This window comes from Coturnix japonica, chromosome 19, assembly GCF_001577835.2.
Source record: "Coturnix japonica isolate 7356 chromosome 19, Coturnix japonica 2.1, whole genome shotgun sequence".
Lineage (NCBI taxonomy): Eukaryota > Metazoa > Chordata > Aves > Galliformes > Phasianidae > Coturnix > Coturnix japonica.
The window spans coordinates 4,663,243-4,682,760 of NC_029534.1; the positions used below are offsets into that span (position 1 = coordinate 4,663,243).

The window sequence follows — 19,518 nt, forward strand, 5'->3', positions numbered from 1 at the left end:
GCGCGTGCGCAGTGTGCGGGTCGGCGGGGCGTGCAACGCAATGCAATGCAACGCAATGCAATGCAACGCAACGCAATGCAACGCAATGCAACGCAATGCAATGCAATGCAATGCTAGACGAGGGTATGCAGTGCATGGGATGTCCACTGCACAGCAGCTTGTGTGCGTTATGTGCAAAGCATATACTGTGTGTGTGTGTGTAAGGCTGTGTGTGCATGCACAAGGCAGGACATGTGCAATGCAGCGTGTGCTGTGTTGCTTGCACATGCATGTGCAAGGTAGGGCATGTGCAGTGCAACGTGTGCGTGTGTTGCAGTGTGTGCAGTATGGCGTGCTTTGTTGCATTGCATGCAGTGTGTGCATGGTGCAGTGTGCATGCTATGATAGTTGTTGCACTGTGCAAAGCTGAGTGCATTCACACTGCTGCTTTTGTGTGCCTGTGCAATGCTATATGTATGTGCATGCACTGACACAGCAGGGTGCATGCATGCAGCATGTGCATGTGTGTGCTGCAGCAGGATGTCTGTGCAAGGCAGGGTGTGCTCTTTGCAAAGCTGGACAAGCTGTTCTGCATGTGGAAATGTGCATGGGATGGTGTGCAGAGGATGCCACGCACTGCATGGGGGCAGCTTGTGGAGCTGCAAGGCACGTTGCAACACAGTCACAGGACGTATTTATTCCACAGGCGTGCACAAGGAGGGCTGCAGCCCCAGCAGCCTCTCGCTGCGCTCCCACAGCTCTCGTGCTGCAGCATCATCCCTGCCCTGAGCACAGGGCTGCAGCGGGCGGCAGTCAGCAAAGTAGCAGCCACTGAAGGGCTGCAGGCCGTCCTGCGTGGCACAGAACAGCACCGTGCGGGCGCCTTCAGCTGCACTGCGGAAACAGAACCGGGACAGCGGGGTCCATAGAGGCTGCAGCCATAGCGGGGTGTGACGGAACAGCTGCGTGTGGACAAAACCTGCAGGGAGAAGAGAGGGAGCGTGTGATGCAGCAGGTAATGGACCTGCCAGCAAAGGGACACTGCATGCAAAGCAGCCTGCTGTGCAGTGTTGCAGCGTGCAAGCGGATGCACTGTGCAAAGAGACACGGCGTGCAAAGGGATGTGGTGTGCAAAGGGAGGTGTTGCATGAAGGGCTGTGGCATGCAAAAGGATGCAAAAGGTGAGCTGTGGGCAGGGTGTGCTGCACAGAGGGGTGCTCCATGCACCGTGCAATGGGATGCATCGTGCAAAAGTTGAACTGTGTAAAAGATGCACAGCACAGAGGGATGCACCGTGCAAAGGGAACACTGTGCAAAGGGATGCTCTATGTGAAGGGGTGCTCCATGCAAGCATGCAACAAGCAAACTGCTAAACTGCACATACCTGGATGCACAGCATAGGCGGTGACCCCGGTGCCCTGCAGACGCGCTGCCAGCTGCCGTGCATGCAGCACATTGGCCAGCTTGCTGTTACAGTAATCCTGGAAGGCAGCAAAGGGGCCGGGGGGTGGTTGGCCGAGCTTGGCCATGCACAGACGTCCAGCTTGGTGTGCAGAGGAGGCGACGATGAGCACACGGCTCGGGGCGCTGCTCTGCAGGCGCTGCAGCAGCAGTTGGGTCAGCAGGAAATGGCCCAGGTGGTTCACCTGGAAGGGGAGGCTGAAACCATCCTCTGTGGTGCCCCCGGCGCTCACTCCTGTGTGTGCAGTGCATGGTGTGGGTGCTGGGTTTGGGGTTTCCCATGCAATGCAGTGCTGTGCTGCTCACCTGCGTTGTTGATGAGGAGGTGCAGGTTGGGCTCCTGCTGCAGGAAGGCGGCGGCGAAGGCGTGCACCGAGCGGAGGCTGCTGAGGTCCAGTGGCATGAAGAGCACCTCGGGGTTCCCTGTGTCCTGCAGTGGGGGTGGAGGGGGCAGGAGCTGCTCTTGAGGCTTTAGGGGGCTGCAGGGAATGGCTATGGGGCGGCCTGAGGGGGGGGTATGCTGGGGGTGGCTCCATATGGGTGTCCTAGAGATGCACTGGGGGTGTGGGAGGGGGGGTTACAGTGGGATGTCCCATGGGGATGCACCATATATATCAGGCGTGTGCCAAGGGGGGTCCTAGGGGTGCTCAGGGATGTGTCATGGGGTCCTAAGAGTGCACAAGGGGCTGAAGGGGGACGCTGTGGGGAGGGTGTGCACTGGGGAGAACCCATAGAGGTGTCCTAAGGGGTGCACTGAGGTGGGGGTGTACTGGGGATGTTCAGCAGGGTGTCCAGGGATGTGCTATGGGGGTATTTTAGGGATGCACGTGGAGGTATTTGGGGGTGCTTGTGGTGTGGGTACATCAGGGCTGTGCTACGGGGGTGTCCTATGGGAGCATCCCTAAGGCATCCATTCCTTCAGCACCTCCACAGTGCACCCCTGGGGGAGCTGAAGGGGTCATGCCTTAGGGTCCTCCAGGGTGCACTGGGGGTAGACTGGGAACATCCCATGGGGGCATCCCAGTGACCCCCCAGATCCCCTCTTTGTGCCCCTACTTTCTCCTCCCCTCACCCCCCCCAGCTCTCACCCTACGGATGCGCCACGCAGCCTCCTCTCCGCGCACTGCATTACGTGTTGCCAGCACCACGCGTGCCCCGCACCGTGCCAGCTCCCGCGCCACGGCCTCCCCGATCCCACTGCTTCCCCCTGCAGAGCAGAGCACAACGTGCAGCTGTTATGCATATGTGCAGCCGTGCAGCAGCACTAAGCACACAGCGCTCACCGGTGACGATGGCGGTGCGGCCGTGCAGAGCAGGGAGGGGGAATGGCGGCACAGGGCTGCGTAGGGTGAAGCGGAGCAGGGCACAGAGCAGCAGGGCACAGAGCAGGGAACAGAGCAGCCACCAGCCCGTCATCCTGCAGCTGCAGGAAGGGGAGGAGATAAAGAGGGTTGTGCCGCTCGGAGCAGAGCGTTGCAACAGCTTCATGCAGGAAATGGGTGGAAAAGCCAATGAAACGGGCAAAGTCCCTGCAGGGACATGGAGAGCTGGAGGTCACGGCAGCCCCGTGGTGTCACAGGGCAGCAACTCCATGTGCTGGTTCTTCTGCAGCCCCCCCCATCCCCAATCCTGCTTACAGAGCGACACAGACAGGCAGAAAACAATGTGAATTTTCTTGTTTTTATATACAGAATACAGGAAAGTTTCTGTAAAGTCTAAAACGTTACCATTACTCTGTACAGTGGAGCTTAGCTGGCCTGCTGGGGGGGAGGGTGTGGGGAAAGGGGGGGGTGAAGGGGAGGCATATAAACAAAAGAGACAGAGAGGGCTTACGACAAACGAGCTGCTACAATAGACAAGTCGGGGGGACGTCATACCACATGTAGCACTGTACACAGCTTTAAAACATTGAAAATGCCATCACGGATGTATTTACACAGAATCCGACGCTTTTTCCTTATTCGAAAGAAGAAATAGAAACAAAATTAAAGGAGGGTGGACACCAGGAAAAGGATCCGTTTCTCACTGCCCGATACACGGTAGCTACTGTAGTGCAACCAGAGCTGGGGGGGAGGGGAAGGGAAAGGGATGGGAAACGAAGGAGAGCGCTTCTTTACATTAAATAAAACAATGATATTGTATAGATTTTGCTGTATGAAAACTGTATTTCTCTTTCAATATAAAACTATCGTCACTGGCACAAAATAGAACAAGTTTTCTGAGTTATTTTACAACTGCGTGGGGTTAGGAGACGTGGCACAGAGAGGCCTTGGGGGGGGGGGTCGGTCGGGAGCCCCTCGCTCCGCCACAACGGCTGCTCTGGCTGCAGTTTTAATTCCTTTTAAAATGAAATGTATAGTACAAATATATGTGCAAATGCCCCTAAAACTTGAGCCCAAAAAAAAAAAAAAAAAAAAAAAGGAAAATGAAAATAAAAAACAAAAAAACCCAAAAGTTAAAGGTTCTTCATTTCATGCAAACGGCGCCTGGGCAGCTCAGTTCATCTGGGCAGCCCATAGGAAAAAAAAGCCCACCTCTGGGTTTCGTACAGTTTTGCATTGCAAAGAGTCTGTTCTGAGGGTGTTTTTCCTCCTGTCTCCGAAGCTCCTTTCCTTGTGATTCCTAAGGAACGGAGTTGGAGCGCAGCACGGGCACCTGGTGGGGTTTCAGAGACAGCTTGTCCTCCAAGTCCATGTCCTGTACTAAGGCAGCGTCCCCCCCCTTGGGCTGTTTGGTCGCAAATTCGGTAATGCTGAAAACGAACTGCAGGCAGCCCAGCTTGATGTAACTGCCGTGGTGGAGCAGGGCCGTGCCCTCCCAGCCAGCCCCGCTGCCCCCTATCAAGCTGGAGCTGCTGGCTTTGCAGTTGCAGGGTTTCCGATGCTGCCCTTGTGCCTGCGAATTCATCACGGCGGCTTCTTCGTGCTGCTCCTCTTCCTGCTTCCTGCTTTTGTGTCGCTCTGGGAAGGAAAAAAAGCAGGTCAGGTTGGTGCACGCTGAAGCAGGACTTCAGTTCAGCACATCAGAAGCTCCAGGAGGAAACCTCCAGCCTGGAGACACCTCAGCAATGGGTGGAAGAGAAACAGATTCCCAGCACAGCCCCAAGAGGTGCCCCATCATCACCAGGGGACACGGGCACAGCCACTATGGCAGCTGAGACACCAGCACCTCCAATGGGTCCCCACAGCACAACAGGGGCCGGGCAGTGAGGATACTCACTTATCACACTCTGCACTTTGGCAACAATACTGCTGGGAGGAGTGGGAGCCATCTTCTCCGAGAAGTCACACGAGTAAAGAACGTTGTCCACCGTTGTCCCGTGCTCACTGTAGTTCAACAGCTCGTAATGTTTCGTATTCTGAGCAAGGAGAAGAAAGAACCGATCACACACAGACAGGGATTTTTTGTGGTCAGTCTTTGTCCATAAGCACTTAAGCTCGGGGCAACGTGCTGGCAGAGCTCTGTGCTTCAGAAAGGGGTTGGACACAAAACGCTGACACAGCCATCACCGAGTGAAACCATTCACAGCTTTGGCTCCTACTTTGCAGTCCCATAAAGGAGCAGCACACAAAGGCAACCTGCTGCCTGTACCTCCAGCTCCCACTGCCGTGCATGGCAAGCAAAGAAAGGCTCAGGCTCTCACCTCATCGTAGAATATGCAGGCGTGTTTGCCGGACACGTAGTTACAGTGACCATAGCTTGTAAGGCACACATCCATATCGGCTCCTGCCAATGGGGAGGACAAAAAAGCTCAGTTCATTTCAGGAAGGAAAAGAAACTGCCAAGCAGCGGAGAACAACAGACAGAATTAAACTTCAATTAACAAAACAACAGGGGAGCAACTGCCTTTGTCCGCGCTCCCAGGCCTGCATGAATAATGCTGCGATAAGCCACTAACAAAGTTTCAGTGGGGGAAGGGAGAACCAGCGTCTGCAAAGGCAGGAGGGCTGAGCAGCATTCAGGTGTTACCCGGACATTCTAGAGCACCAAAGGGATGTGAGCAGCAAGGAACAAAACCCACAAGCAAACCTCAGTTCTCCCCTTTGCTGAGAGCAGTTCTGGTGCCCATCAGGTTACTCACCTGTCCCAATGTAGAGGGTTCGATAGCACATATTGACTGCACCCCCCAAGCCCATCAGAGGGTAGAACACTGCCCGGGCTTGCACTTCCTTTCTTTGCGCTGCAAGATAAAGAGAAAGCACTTGAACAATCTTATCAGCTCCACGGGCTGCTCGATGCCAGCAGAGAGCACAGATCCCAGGGGGGATGCAGTCAGCTTTCGCCTCAGCTCCAGCTCTGCAACCCTCCAGGAATGTTTGGAGATAAAGCATCTTATCAGTAGGGAGAATTGTTCTTCCCAGCAACCCAGAGAAGCCATGCGATCGCAGAGCACGCACAGCAGAGCCACGTTCACCAACATCACAGCTCTGCTCCTAGAGAAGCTGCAGGAAAGGCACAGGTTGAGCAGCCTTGTCCGGGGATTAACCCCATTCCCAGCATGGACTGAGGCACTGAGCTCAATGCTTCACCCTCAGGTCAGTCCCTGCAGCAGTTTCCTGGCAGCCAGGTTCAAATCATTCTCACACAGCTGTTTTAACTGGGCAGAAAATCACTTTCTGTGATATCAAACTGCCGGCCACACAGGGCTTTCAGGATTTCAGCAGCTGTCTCTTGGAGATAAGCCCCTTATACACACAGAGCCTCTTCTGACACCACATCTGCAGGCCAGTTTTATGCCAAGAGTGTGAAATCAAAGAGCAGAACACGAGGATTATGAGACTGCTTGTGGAGTCACCTATGTCAGGAACAACGGCCGCACTGAGTGGCATCCCTGGACGTGCAGCACTCGGCACAGTTGAAATGTGCAGCTTGCCACCTCAGCACGAGTCCTTTCAGCTGTCTGGCTCTGCTGACTCAACAGGGCTCACAAAAGGTTTGAGATCTACTGTCAGTAATGCTCAACAGTCAGCTGGATGCATCCATCCTGTCCAGAAAGGGCTGTGTGTTAAGACAGCATCAATCTGCCTTTTGAGAAGCAGAGTGCTGAAGAATTACCAGAAGTTGGTTGGTTCAGAGCAGTGCAGGAAAGCAGCTCCGATCACAGCCTGGTGCTGCGTCCTACAGCAGAGCTCAAAAGATGATCAACAAAGCATTCAGAGAACGCTGTGATGATACAGCAGCAAGTAAGCAGGCAAGCACAGAGCTTCAGAACGAGGTTACTCACACCAGCAGATTTCCAAAGACCTTATCTTGGATATTCAGCCCCAGGTCTAGCAGAAGGGGGAGCAGACAACTGCTCCCACAACAAGGCTGTTCCACTTAGTGCTTGAAAGCAGATCAAATTGAATGACTGCATGCAGAGGAACGGTAAGCCACGTTCCCCATGCAGCTTGTGGTGTTAGCAATGCTAGACCCCATGACCAGAGCTGAACTCAGGCCTGTGGAGATGACCAGCATATTTATCTTAGACATGTGTATCTTGTCTGTCTCAAAGATGGGGAGAGGAGAACAACAGAACCTTCCCATCTCGTGCTAAGATGAGCAGAACATAACATCACTAAAGATGGCCTTCAGAAAATCAGAAGGTTCACTGACACATTACTGAAGGTATTTTCACTGTGTAACAAGTTAACACAAGGACATGGAAGAGTCCCTGGTCAGCAGATATCCAGAGAAGGAAATGCAAGGTAAGAAAGGCAGCATCAAGCAGATACCAAAGGAAGAGTGAAGATCTCCTTCAAGAACAGGCAAAAGTGCCAGAAGGATAAAGCTCAACATAACCCAGCTATTCTAGGGCTGCTCTTACCTTCAATGTGGTTTGCCACAGGAGATTGCTGATGGGCACTGACACTGCTTGCTAGAGACTGAGCTTTGGAAGGAAAGAGCTGATGTATTCTCTGCAAGGCCAGAAACTTGATCAGCTGCTCATCCAGCATATTTATCTCAATCTCTGTTAACAAACAAAAAGCAATTAGTAAAGTCATTCGTGGAAAGATGCCATCTGAGCTGCAGTGGATTTAACTGCCCTGCTTTCAAAACTTGCCATTTGCTTCAATAGCAAGGATCAGTATCATCTGTAGCATCGAGAAGGTCACATACAGATGGTGGTCTCTTACTTCTTATGTGAGCAGTATGTGGAGAGTATCAGCTATGGCTGCAACGCAGGCAGCAAGCAGAAGGGCTCAGAAACTCAGGGCAACAAGGACTGCTAGGTTGAAAATCTGCTGTTTCAGCTCAGAAGGAACAAGGCTGTGGATGCAGACATTGCCCCTTTGGGCAGTGGGTTGGCTTCTTCTCTTGAAGCTTCGTTATCTAGTCATAAAGTCTTTGCACTGCAGCAGTAACCACCTCTGAAGCAGTTATATGTTCATTCCTTAGTCACATGCTTTCACAGCAGGGTCAATTAACCAAAACAAGGTAATTCAGACAGGATTATTAACAAGCTCTAAAAGCAGATCTGTTGCTGATAGCTTTCAAGTATCTCTAGTCGTAATGCCCTACGGAGATCTGCCTTTGGGTAGCAAAAGCAGGCTGGCTAACCTCTGTTTCCAAGTTTTCTTGGCACCAGCACCAGCTTAAAACAGCAAGCAGAAGAAGCAGAGACACAACAGCCTTTCCTGATGACGGAGGGGTGGTGTGGCTGAGCTACGCAGCTGGGATTCACCCATGGAAAGAGGACCATCACACAGGCAATGCCAAAACGGCTCCATTTGAGAAACAGGCACTGGCAACAGCCTGCCTCGCTGTGCTATGGATGACTGCTGGTCAGCAACCTCCTCCTCCTGAGATCACTGCACTAAGATACGGCAATTCTTGCCGAGTGCAACAAAAGGCAAATAAAAACTAAGGCAGTCCAGGAGAAGACTGACAGAAGCAGGAATCAATCAGGCAACGAGCAGAGCTGGTAAAGCATCATGACTTGGCGACTGTTCAGCTACAAGGCGTGGAGAATTTGGGCTCCGTGCATGTTGGGAACGGCTCTGGAGCACAGGCAGCACCACAACACGGCAGGGCTGCAGGTTCCTGCATGTGAATTCCACCCAGAAAGAAGCCCAGGCAGCAGCATCCCAATTGTTCCTCAGAAAAGCTTCAGGCAGAAACCCTCCATTGGCAACACTACAAGTAGGGAAATATGTGACACGTTGAAGGTAATGTATATCCTGCCCCTCCCTCACCTGACTGCAACCCTTCCTTATCTCTGGAACTCCTTTAAGCAGAGAAAATGCCCAGGAAGCAAACGTACAGTGCTATAAGCAGAGACTGAGAAACCAAATACTCACCGCCATCCATAAATGCTTTCAGGGAACTGGTGAGGTCCAACATAGCTGCAGAGTTTGAAGTGAGCGATGAGGGTAGAGTTAAAGCGCTTCCTATGGATAAGGTGCTGGGGCTGACCTTACCATCTACAGGGAAAACGGTGCAGAGAAGATATGTCACCGTGACGTCCATGAGACACGTGCCCAGCCCTGGGGCTGCTCCCAGCTTCTATGCTGCTCTGAGTGACTAATCCTGCACAGAGCCACGCTTTGAAATGGGCCCCAATTAGAGACCACAAGTTTTCTTCCCTGCACACATAGGTCACTGTGTGCCTGGATCACAGCGCTGGTTTTCAGCCTCTATCTCCTTCATTTCTGGAGGAATCCTGCACTTAAAAAACCCCCCCAACTCCCTGATCAAAGAGACATAAGTGATGTCGTACTACAGACACTGCATGATAAGCACTGAGCCCCCAGAGCTCAAACAGCTTGTTAAACCTGCAGCACTTTGCTGAGCAGTTTGTCCAGGTCTGAACACGCATTAAAAACACATTTGCCTCAACCTTTTGATTTCTGTACAATTACCAACCCCGGGGTGCGGCTCACTGGTAAGAATGTGACAGTCACGGGCAGAATTCATCCTTTACTGCAGCACCCAAAGGCCTCCCAGCCTTGCATTCCCAATCAGGGCACAAACCAGCACCCTGAGAGTGACTGTGTTGGCTCAGCAATGAGCAGGGAGTCCAGCTGCTCTGGGAGCTGCTCCCAAGCACAAGCTGAAGCTCGGAAGTTACTCAAGAGGAATGTTAAGAACAATAAGATGCTGCCTCTGTTGTACTCCACCCAAACCCACACTGAGCAGCTACAGCTGCAAAGAGAGCAGCTCTGCTGTTTGCTTCAAACCCAACCTGCACAAAGGATTCAGTGGTTTGAGTTTTGGGCTGATAGAGGGGAGGCAAAAGGAAAGTGAAAGCTTCTTCTAGTAAAAATATAGGAATTAAGAGATGTTACCCTCACACCCTCAGCTCTCCGTATTTTACACTGATTAATGGGTTTGTGCCCTTTTACATCAAGATTTTAGAGTGAAGCCCAGGACAGAGTGGTAAATCATAACTATCTGTGTGAGCTGAATGGCAGGTACTAAACTCACTACCACTTCCCAAGTCACATTTCTGCACATCAGGGCAGACTTAATATGAGGGGACAGAGCCATCAGAGCATCAGAGGGGTGAGAAATGCTTGGGAAAGAGCCCGTCTGTGCTCTAAAACCAACTGGCAGTTTTACAGCAGCACCGGAGCAGACAGCTGTTACAACAGGGAGACAGCAGCCATGGGACTGGAATCTGCTGCTGCTTCCCAGAGTTGGACTATTGATCCACTGTCTTGATGCTGAGGACAGAACTCTGCTCTCAGATACACACATCCCACAGCTCCTGTGAAGGAACTTAAGACAGGGGAGACTTAAGAACCTTCTCCCTGCTCTCCATGGAAAGTCAAACTCCCCATTCAATGAGAGCCTGCAGTTCCAGAAACATCACTCAGCTGAACACCTCCCTACCCCGGGGGGTCAAGATCAGCTGCTGGGTGCTTACCTGAAGGTGGTGCTGGTGAACAGAATCTGTTTGTGGATCCGACAGCCGAGATCCCATCTCCTGCAGCCTGGGGAGGGGTGAGAGCCCTGGTGGCAGTCAGAGGGGAGCCCATGGATCGCAGGTCTGCTGACAACGGCGGCCCTATCTGCGTCTGCACGTTCTTCCTTTGCAAAGTGCTGGTGGTCTCCAGGCTGGCACAGGAGCTCGATATGGAAGTAGGCATACTTGTGACTGGCACAGAACCCCTTTGTGCACAAGAAACGGGTCCTCCTACGTTCTCCGTTTTGACAATGGTTCCAATGGTGTGATTCAGAAGTCCACAAGTCGCTGGGGGCGTGAGGGGCCTGGGCCATGTTTGCCGATGAGACAAAACAGGTATTGTGTTGTTACCGGCTCCAATCAGCCTCTGGGAGTCAGTCAACTGTGCTGAAGGTTCGGATGAAACGCCATAGAAATGAGGACCGTTCACTTTAATGTCAGAGGCTGTGGGCCCATTCGAAGTCCCACAAGAAGACACCTTCTTGGGTTTATCTAGACAGGAGCTGCAGTTGACGTCTTCCTGTGTCAAAGTCTGCTGGGATTGTGAGGAACTCAAGGAATTCTGGGTGGTAATCCCTGAGGTGCAGGATGACATGGAATAGAGGGAAGGTGTGGGTGCCTTGTCAGCTGCCTGGTAAGGGTTGGCGAGCGCGCCGTCTGCCACAATAACAGGCTTAATATCAGCCTTCTCTGTTTGTTCAGAGTCCCAAAGCGAAGTCATCTGCTTAGCAGATAAATGTTTCAATATGCTGCACTGGAGCGCAACAACACTACAGAGCCACTGGGAGGAAGGGAAAAAACCACAGGTTAGCCCTGCAGGCAGCCCATGCTCCAAAGCTCCACCACCCAACTGCTCGCCTGGCTCAAAGGGATCCAGCTGCTCAGCACCCAGCAGCTGCTCTGAGCTCATCTACCACTGGGAAAAGGCTCTGGATGTGCACTGCTGATCTCTGTGCAGTGGTCAGCACACAGAGGGAGCTGAGATTACAGCAGGGGGAAGGCAGCAGGCAGCTCTTCCCTCCCAGACATTTCCCTCTCTCCGCATTGAAAGTGTTGTAAATTCTTCAGCTAGTTACATCCACATTTTCCACTAACGCGGGCTCCTCTCCAACCAGAACCCTTCAGCTTACTCCACCATATGCTGGAAAGAAATGCTGACTGAACTCACGCTACAGGCCAAAGCAGGGGATGAGAGCATCTTTTCTTCTACACCTGCCTGAAGAAGACCAAAAGATTTCCTCAAGGTTTTAAGCCTCGTGGTCAGTGTGCACACACCATGTACAAGAACCTTGCCTGAGCTATCAGGACTCGGGCATTCACATCATGGAGTCCAGCAAGGAATTTCCTACAAGATTTAAACACTCATTTGAGCTTGATTTAGAAATCTTCGGTAATCAGCAATAAAACGCGGCCCAGTAGTGTGACATTAACACACAAGCAAATGTGTCAGAGAGCAGCCTTACATAATCAGATTGGAAAGTTATGTCCTCTCAGCCAGGAAATAAAAATGACATCTAGACAGAAAGCCCTCATTGACAATGTTAAGACCAGAGGAATATTTCACCGCTCTCCTGAAGTGTCAGATGAGGAGGCTTTACATTTCACCTGGATAACCAAAATGAAGTTTTAATGGGTGAGGGGTGTCAGAGAGAAGACAGGCTATCACCTTCAGAAATACGAGTTTGAGACTGGTTTCCCTGACAACTGCTCTGATTGCAACCGAAAGGGGAAAAAGATTGTTGTACCAAAGCAACTACACGCAGAGTCTAAGCATTTTGACTTCATTTACCTCCTGTTGTTCTGTCTGGCTGGCTAAGTGCTCAGTGTTCAAAAGGTGCTTCTGCAAGGGTTCCTCGGGGATCCCGTTACAGATCAGCTCGCCATCTCTAATTGCTGCAGGCGCAAGTAACGGGGGTGGAAGCCGGTATTGGGACTTTATAGCATCAGGAACCTACATTGGAGAGAAAGAAGATCACACATGAGAACAATTACTCAAGAATGACTTGTTAAATTAAGTGCCTAACCAGCACTGTGCTTTGTGTTTGGTGTTTTCTGACCCAAAGGAATCCTGCAGACAATACATTAGAAGTTTCAAGTACTGAGTACTTCAAATTGATGCAGCTATGCTGAAATTAATAGGTTTCATTCCCTCAGGTCAGGCATGATTTCAGCATAACACAGTGGCTACAGCACAAGAAAACCGTGCAAAGAAAAGGCAAGAAAAAAAAGAAAGGGAAGCATTTAAGATACCCATATGTCATTTTTCAGGCATTCTGGTAGAAGTGTTCCTTGGGGTCCAACAGGGAACACACTGCAGCCCAGATTCTGACTCTAGGGCCACCTTTGGTTGGTTTTCTGTTGTACTTCCTATGCCTGTGCTACAATTAAAGGTTCACTTCTCATAGTTGAGCATCACAGGTGCTGGAAAAAAAGGAGCTTCTTAAACCCTATGTGTAATGAAATTAACTTCCCTGAGTGCTGACTTCCAGACATCTCACCAACACGTTCATTCAGTCCCTACCTTCTTCTTCCCCAACAAGGCTATCCCTATGGGCACACTGGTTTCCCTTCCAAACTAATGTGCATACACAGGGAGTTTCACCAACACCTACTTGTTGACACTCACCTTCAAACCCTTTCTCTTCACTGACTGAAGAACTCTGCGATTCGGAGGATGTTTCTTATGGATTCGGTTTAAGAAATCCACTTTGACAACATGCTGAGATATGGTGTCCTGGAACCGGTCAAATACTCGGCACCGATTACTCAGGGTCAAGTTCTTCTGGTTCAGCTGTGTGATCAGATCATGCCACAGTAGTTAGGGATCTGCAGGGCACTAAGGCACCCTAAGACTGTCATAACACCTCGCAGCACTGGCAGTACAGCATCAGCTCCGCTTTACACTATTTGCTTCCTGCAGCACTGTTTCTCTTAAAGGGCACATTGATGGAGGTGAATACAAAAACACTCAGAGACCTACTAAGTAGCGTCAGTGCAGTTTCTCTGGGCACAAGCCCTTTGTTCCAGCCCCCTGTTCCCTGAGTATTTAGTCTCAAGCACAACGCTTTTCCACAAACGAAAGCTTGGAATGACAGTTTTTTGGGTTAAGCATGCAAAGAATGATTTCCCCTATTTGTAGCACTGTGCTGCCTTGTATCACAGTTCTGGAAGCTCATCTAGATCTTAAGGAGTTCAGTCTGAAAACCAGACAAACTGCCAGTGAGTCACACTCAGAGCTGTCGGCTTCAGTTACAGGAAGGAGTTCCCCCATCCTTGTATTTTATTGCAGAGAGCAGCACCATATTCCTTTGGAGAGCACGTTGCTTGCAGCAGGAGCTTTACAAGCATTACAGGGAGCAGTAAGAGCTCAGAAGCTGTTTTACATTTGTTGTACTTTATCCTCTAATGGACCTGCCAGGTTCCATTCCAGCATCCGGTTACCATACTGCAATCATAGTCCTGCTTACCACCACGTGTTCTATGTGATTTGGGCACATCCATCTACCCAGAGGCATGGCAGTAAGAGGTGGCTCCAGACAATCCATGTGGAACAGGAGTGGGCAATAATCACACTGAATGAGAGGTGCCACTCTGCAACTCCTGCAAAGAGAGAGCCACATCTCATTTCTCATGCAGAACAGAGTATAATGTGAACATGCAGGGCAAGCTTGGCTAACCACATCAGCTTATCTTTCCCCACCAAATCCCACATGCTACGTTACTTGCATCTAAAATTAAGCTTCAGGTTTGTAACTTGATCTTATGGACACTCTGCAAGACCCGCTGGAGGTGAAGGGACTTGACCAAGCACATGTGGGTTTCTTGGTCCTTTGGCAGGAGATGCTGGTGCTGGAAAGCAGCACCTGTCCAGATTCACACAGGCAACTTCTCAAGCTGATCTTATGCAGTGGTTATAAGTGCCTTCATTTACAGCAAGACTTAAAACTCACTCTGACTGGGTTCCCAAAGTACCTTTTTGGTTCTGCTGACATTTGGAGTAGGGATATATCGGTGTGTTTGTTTCTGCAGTCATAAAAAACACAGCAGTACTTTAAACTAGTTTTAAGATTTACCATTGCTGCACAATACTCCTGTTTGCCTTGGGCTTTTAGCTCTCTCTGTATATTTCTATTTCCTAAAGGTCACCTCCTCACATTCTTTCTTTATGAACCATAAACAAACATCTCTGCTTTTTAAACCACCGTCACTTGAGATTTTTTTTTTCTTAGTAGAAAAATACCAAAGGCAAGATGGCTCAATCTCTTCAGGCTACACTTTAAAACCTTTACAGCCATGCAATACTGCACAAGTCATGGCTATGCTTGTCGTTAAGCATCTGTTATTTAGCAAAGGTTATTAGTCCCTTATTTGTGTAGAAGACTGTAAGCAAGTGATGAAGGAAAATGGAAAGCTAAGAGGCTGGTCACCTTTTATTCAGGAAGAACTTTGCTCCCATGAAAGGTGCAGTTACACCAAACAGCTTCCCTGGAAGAGTTAAGTACCTGTTGCATGTGAAGCAGACTTTGACCGGCAAGGGAACCAAACCATTGTGGTCTAACTCGTGTTGTGCTTTCTTGACATTCTTTCCTGTGGTTTCCTCCTTTCTCCTCCTCTTGCTGGTACCTGAAAGGAAATTAAGAAAAAGCTTTGGGTTACCCACACAGCAGAGATTTGCTTCCTGGTAGATTCGTATAATCAGCTCAGAAAGAAGCAAACAGAACAGCCAAAAAAGGAGCTGCTTAGAGGAGCTCTTATCAACCACTAAATCTAGATTTAAGTGACAGAGATTGGCTGTAGGTAGGCATACTTCAAGCTTAATACATAGGGAGTCACTGAAACAATTAAGTCATTACTTGATAAAGTTATCATACCAAGAGTTAAAATCAATCAATGGGACAACTGGAAAACTCTTCAGATGGGTGATCTAAACTTGACTCAATGCAGAACAAATCTATTTCAATGCAGACGGAGCTACTGGCAGCGTCCCCACATCCTGGGGAACCAGAGGCCACCTACTGCTGCAGTTAGATGAGGACTGTTGGACGGCTGGATGAGAACCAAGGACAGCAGGACACCTTTTGCTTTCACCACTATCACTGAAGTCACAACCACCAAGGAGTGGAGAGGGAAAAAAGGCAAGATGGCAGCAGGATGTAGACAACTCCACCAACACTGGGAAACCCATTGCTCACCTGGAAGTGCTGTGGTGCAGGTCAATTCATTCGGCAACTGGAACTGCGTTGGGTTCCTTTCCATGGCAGCAGCAATAAGAAGCTCAAAGGGTCGCTTCAGCTGGGGCTGCCCACAGTCCATTTCTGCAATGGCAGAGTCATCATCCACGTCAATTATGTCCTCATCGACATCATTCTGCTCTGAGTTGGGGGTCTCGGTGCTGGCATTGGATGTGGGAGTGCCAGGCCGGCTTGCTCTCCTTTCCAAGATCCTGGCATGCGCATTAGCCCTGATGCTGCTGCTAGACCTGTCCAACAGGTCTGCGTCACTGGTTGGGGAGGTGGTCCTTTTCCCAGATTTGTCCACCAATCCATTTACCTGCCCCAGCTCTTTCTTCTGTTCTCGCTTCTGCACGAGATGAATAGGCAGGCTTATCATGGAGGCCACAAACAAAGCACATCAACCTTGACAAACAAGCAACCGAAGGCAGAAAGCATCTGAAAAAGCTTGAGCCACTTACTACAACTTCACCTGTGAAGACACTAAAGCCTCGACCCAGCAAAAGCAGTTTGATTGCAGATGACAAAAACATACAGATGACAAAACAGCAGAAGGGAACACCAAGCATAGGGAAGAAAATGAGCATCTCTCCCTCTCAGGACAGCTGTACTTGAGTCCAGATCAGGACACTGATCCGCAGCATCTAGTCCTAAGTACCTGTCTTATCAGACAACTCTGTTTACTTTGCTAGCCAACACTGAATCTCCACAGTAGGTCATTCATTGCCAATGCAGTCTATTAACCTTGGCAGTGCATCCAAACCTGTTACAGAATGAGAAGGTCAGCTGGAGAATACGAGCACAACATAAAAAACACTGCTATCTCCTGACACCAGGACTCGTGAACAAGGTGGGCAGAGAGAACTGCAGCAGAGGAAAACAATACAATGCCATCACGGAGAGGTCTGTTCTGCAAGGAGGGGCAGCTGAGCACCATCCCCCAATGCCTGCCAGCACCCATCTACTCCATCACTATGGAATGGTCTGTAAAGGGAGAGACTTTCAATGCAGGGAAGTCTTTCCATCGGTGCTGTGCTTTTGAAATGTATATTAATATTATTACATTGGTGACCTTCATCTTTGCTGTCAGCAGATGCCTGAGCAAAACCCTGGAAACGTAACAAGGGAATTGCTTCGGTAACAAAAGATCTGTTTTGGGTGTTACATCAAGAGAAGAACTGCTAGACAGCTCAGCAGAGCTCCTAAACCCTGTGCTACACAGTCTCATGTAGTCCCAGTGATGTTTACATTGTGCAAGACAGTTTCCTGGACAAAGAGTACTGAGGCAAAGAAGAGCCACAATCTCGCCCAGTCATCTCCCCATCCTGATCAACAGCCCAGGAAATCACAACTCACTGTGATTTCACCCTCTGCTGATGTGCAACTGCTGTGAAGTCACATTTCTTTTAAAAAAAAACAACAAAAAACCACACACATTAACCACAATCACAACCCTGATGCTAAAGCTGCATTATCAGGACTCCTGCTGTACCTGCAGGCAACTCACCACCTCCAGCACGGCAGCCCTTCCCTCTGTGCCTCAGTTCTCCCTCCTTTCCATAACAGGAGAAAAGGAAAGCAGTTGAAAGGGCACAGCCTGACACAGGTGCTTCAGTTTTGTGCTTCTCAGTAACAATATTAAAGTGATCAGGATGGTTTCATCAGTACACCTTGGATTTCTTGAAGCCTTTTCTAACCAAAGCTCTTTGTTACCATAAGTGTGAAGAGCAACTCCGGCACTAGGTAGGTTGACATGAAGGAGATGATACGGTTACGGACAGCTGAGAGGCAGAGAGCACACTTCTCACAAGAGCCTTTACCTTTCGGCGCACGGTGCAGCGGTGACACATCCACTCCCCTGGAGGCAGCATTTCCTCGCTGAGCGGAGGGTTGCTGCAAGAGAAACACAAAGCAAAGCTTTACTGTTATTTCTGGAACGTCTCATCTCCACGTAGCCCGAGTCAGGGCAGCTCTGTCACTGGTGACATTTGTCTTCCATGACATCCATTTCATCTCCACTGTGAAGAATGCTCTAGAAGTTCAGACTTAGTATTGAACAGCAAAGGGAAACAGACAGTGCTCCTCATACTCCATGCCTGGGCACAACAACTTTGTGGTGGGAATCAACCTCCACCTTAAAACAGCCCAAACACTCTTAGAAGTGCCACCACATACAGCCTGCCTCGCCTACCAAGCATGAGATGCATCCTACTCACATGGACTTGTACTTACTATAAAAACAGCATCACGTCAAAAGGACATTCCCATCAAAGCAAATTAAATGAAGGAGGAAGGAGGACTATTTTCTCCTCCCTTAAAGGCAGAGCAGCATATGTTGGATGCCACGCTTCCCCTACAAATCCTACTAGCTCGAGTACTTTCCAACACCTCTTTATCATTAAGTTCTGTTATTTCAGCAAACTGCTGACTGCTGCAAGAGAAACATCCACACTGTCAGATAAACAGCTAGTTACCACGCAGCGTGGCTTTAAGATATACCTCTAAAAGCTCTGCCTATCGATGCTGGAGATAATGACACAAAGTCTGCTAAGCACATTTACCCCCCATGCCCAAGTGATGTGCTCTCACAGGGCCTGGCAGCTCCACATCAGCAGCAGTGACACAGAATCATTGAATGGTTTGAGCTAGAAGGGATTTTTAAAAGCCATCTGGTCCAACCCCCCCCTACAGTGAACAGGGACACCTACAGCTGGGTCACAAGGTGATTGCTGCATGGCCACATGGGTACGGAGCTCAATAGCCCTGCTAAGAAGCCATGCAAGCAGAGGCAGCCAGCTTGCAGCTTCCCCAGCACAAGGGAATCACGCAGGGTGTTTCAGCCTGGGCTCACAAGCTTGAGCTAAAAAAAAACCCACCCAACAAACACGCTTCTTTTGTTTAAACAAAGTCTCAATGCTGCGCACGCTGCTGCTCCGACAAAGGTGCCGCAGCCGCCGTGCGGTGCTCACAGCCCTGCAGTGCTTTTTGCTGGAGGCCTGAAGGAAAAACACTGCCAGGATGAAGCTGGTAACAACCTCAGCACTCGTGGTGTCAGGCTCATGGGAGCTGTGCGGAGCCAACACATCTGGCAGCCATTTTGAGGAGCAGGGTTGCAGAGGCCTCAATGTTCCGGGCGCTCCAGAAAGGCAGCGCTCGGTGGATACGCAGCAACATACCTGCAGCTTATGTTTCTCATTTCCTGGAGGGTTTGGATGAACAAGAGATCAGGCTCTAGACGACAGCACTGAAGCCCTGACTACCAAGTGCTTCCCAGGAAGCCTCAAATGCCTGCCCCAAACTAATCAGCTGCTGATAGCAGTGAGGAAAAGGGTGGTTAGGAGGAGCAGAACCAACCACCTCCTGGTGCTTGCTGCAGCCTCAGTCCCAATGTGGGCCTGGGAACAGCTCGGGTTTAATCCTGCTAAAAACAGAGCCCTTAGGTCTGCACTACAGTCAGCACGGATCCTCCCGGCCTACCTCCTCCCAGCACCCCAGGGACCAGGAACCCACAGACTTTGCTTTATTTCTGGTGGATCTGTGCTTCTGAAGCCGCCGCCGTGCGTGCCCCGACGGCTGGGAACACGCCTGCCCCATCCCAGCATGATGCCAGCCAGCCACGAGCTGCCAAGGCCTCGGGGCATTGGTTTTAACTGTTACCTTCACCTTACATATTTTATAATGAAACAAATTAATACCGCAGCAAACCTTCGGAGCTGCCCAGAAGAGTTAGGAGGGGTTTCCTCCTAAACGTGCAAGCTATTGGGATGGGTTTGTTTTTAAAGCTGCACAACAACCACGGGATCCTATGCACACAGTAATCTTAAATAAAGCTCTCACAAAGCAGCATTTAAAGCAATGCTTCTACCCAAAGGGCTGGGAAAGATGAGTGTCAGTGCAAGGCTGGAGCTCCCAGCTTCACCCCCTGAGTTTTTGTGCTCGCTGTTAAGGCCTGAGTGCCAC

The 19,518-nt window shown here is 50.1% G+C and overlaps 1 protein-coding gene and 1 long non-coding RNA gene across 3 annotated transcripts in view; one reads left to right on the forward strand and one right to left on the reverse strand.

Moving 5' to 3' along the window:
• Positions 1-3,836, forward strand: LOC116654239. Its single transcript, XR_004309285.1, has 2 exons — positions 1-123; positions 686-3,836. It is a non-coding gene; the product is annotated as an uncharacterized LOC116654239 (long non-coding RNA).
• The window catches only part of PHF12 (PHD finger protein 12), a 26,830-nt gene continuing 10,418 nt past the window's right edge, over positions 3,107-19,518 (reverse strand). Inside the window, exons 3-15 of one of the 2 annotated variants that reach the window (XM_015880734.2) lie at positions 17,379-17,451; positions 15,520-15,907; positions 14,830-14,950; positions 13,795-13,927; positions 12,954-13,118; positions 12,117-12,278; positions 10,289-11,108; positions 8,721-8,843; positions 7,247-7,390; positions 5,522-5,620; positions 5,084-5,166; positions 4,660-4,798; positions 3,107-4,400 (exon numbers count right to left, since the gene is read on the reverse strand). In XM_015880734.2, coding sequence (XP_015736220.1) covers positions 4,063-4,400; positions 4,660-4,798; positions 5,084-5,166; positions 5,522-5,620; positions 7,247-7,390; positions 8,721-8,843; positions 10,289-11,108; positions 12,117-12,278; positions 12,954-13,118; positions 13,795-13,927; positions 14,830-14,950; positions 15,520-15,907; positions 17,379-17,451 — 2,788 coding nt within the window. In that variant the 3' untranslated portion in view covers positions 3,107-4,062. The remainder of the gene's footprint in view (positions 4,401-4,659; positions 4,799-5,083; positions 5,167-5,521; positions 5,621-7,246; positions 7,391-8,720; positions 8,844-10,288; positions 11,109-12,116; positions 12,279-12,953; positions 13,119-13,794; positions 13,928-14,829; positions 14,951-15,519; positions 15,908-17,378; positions 17,452-19,518) is intronic. The other variant, XM_015880735.2, reaches the window with a different exon arrangement.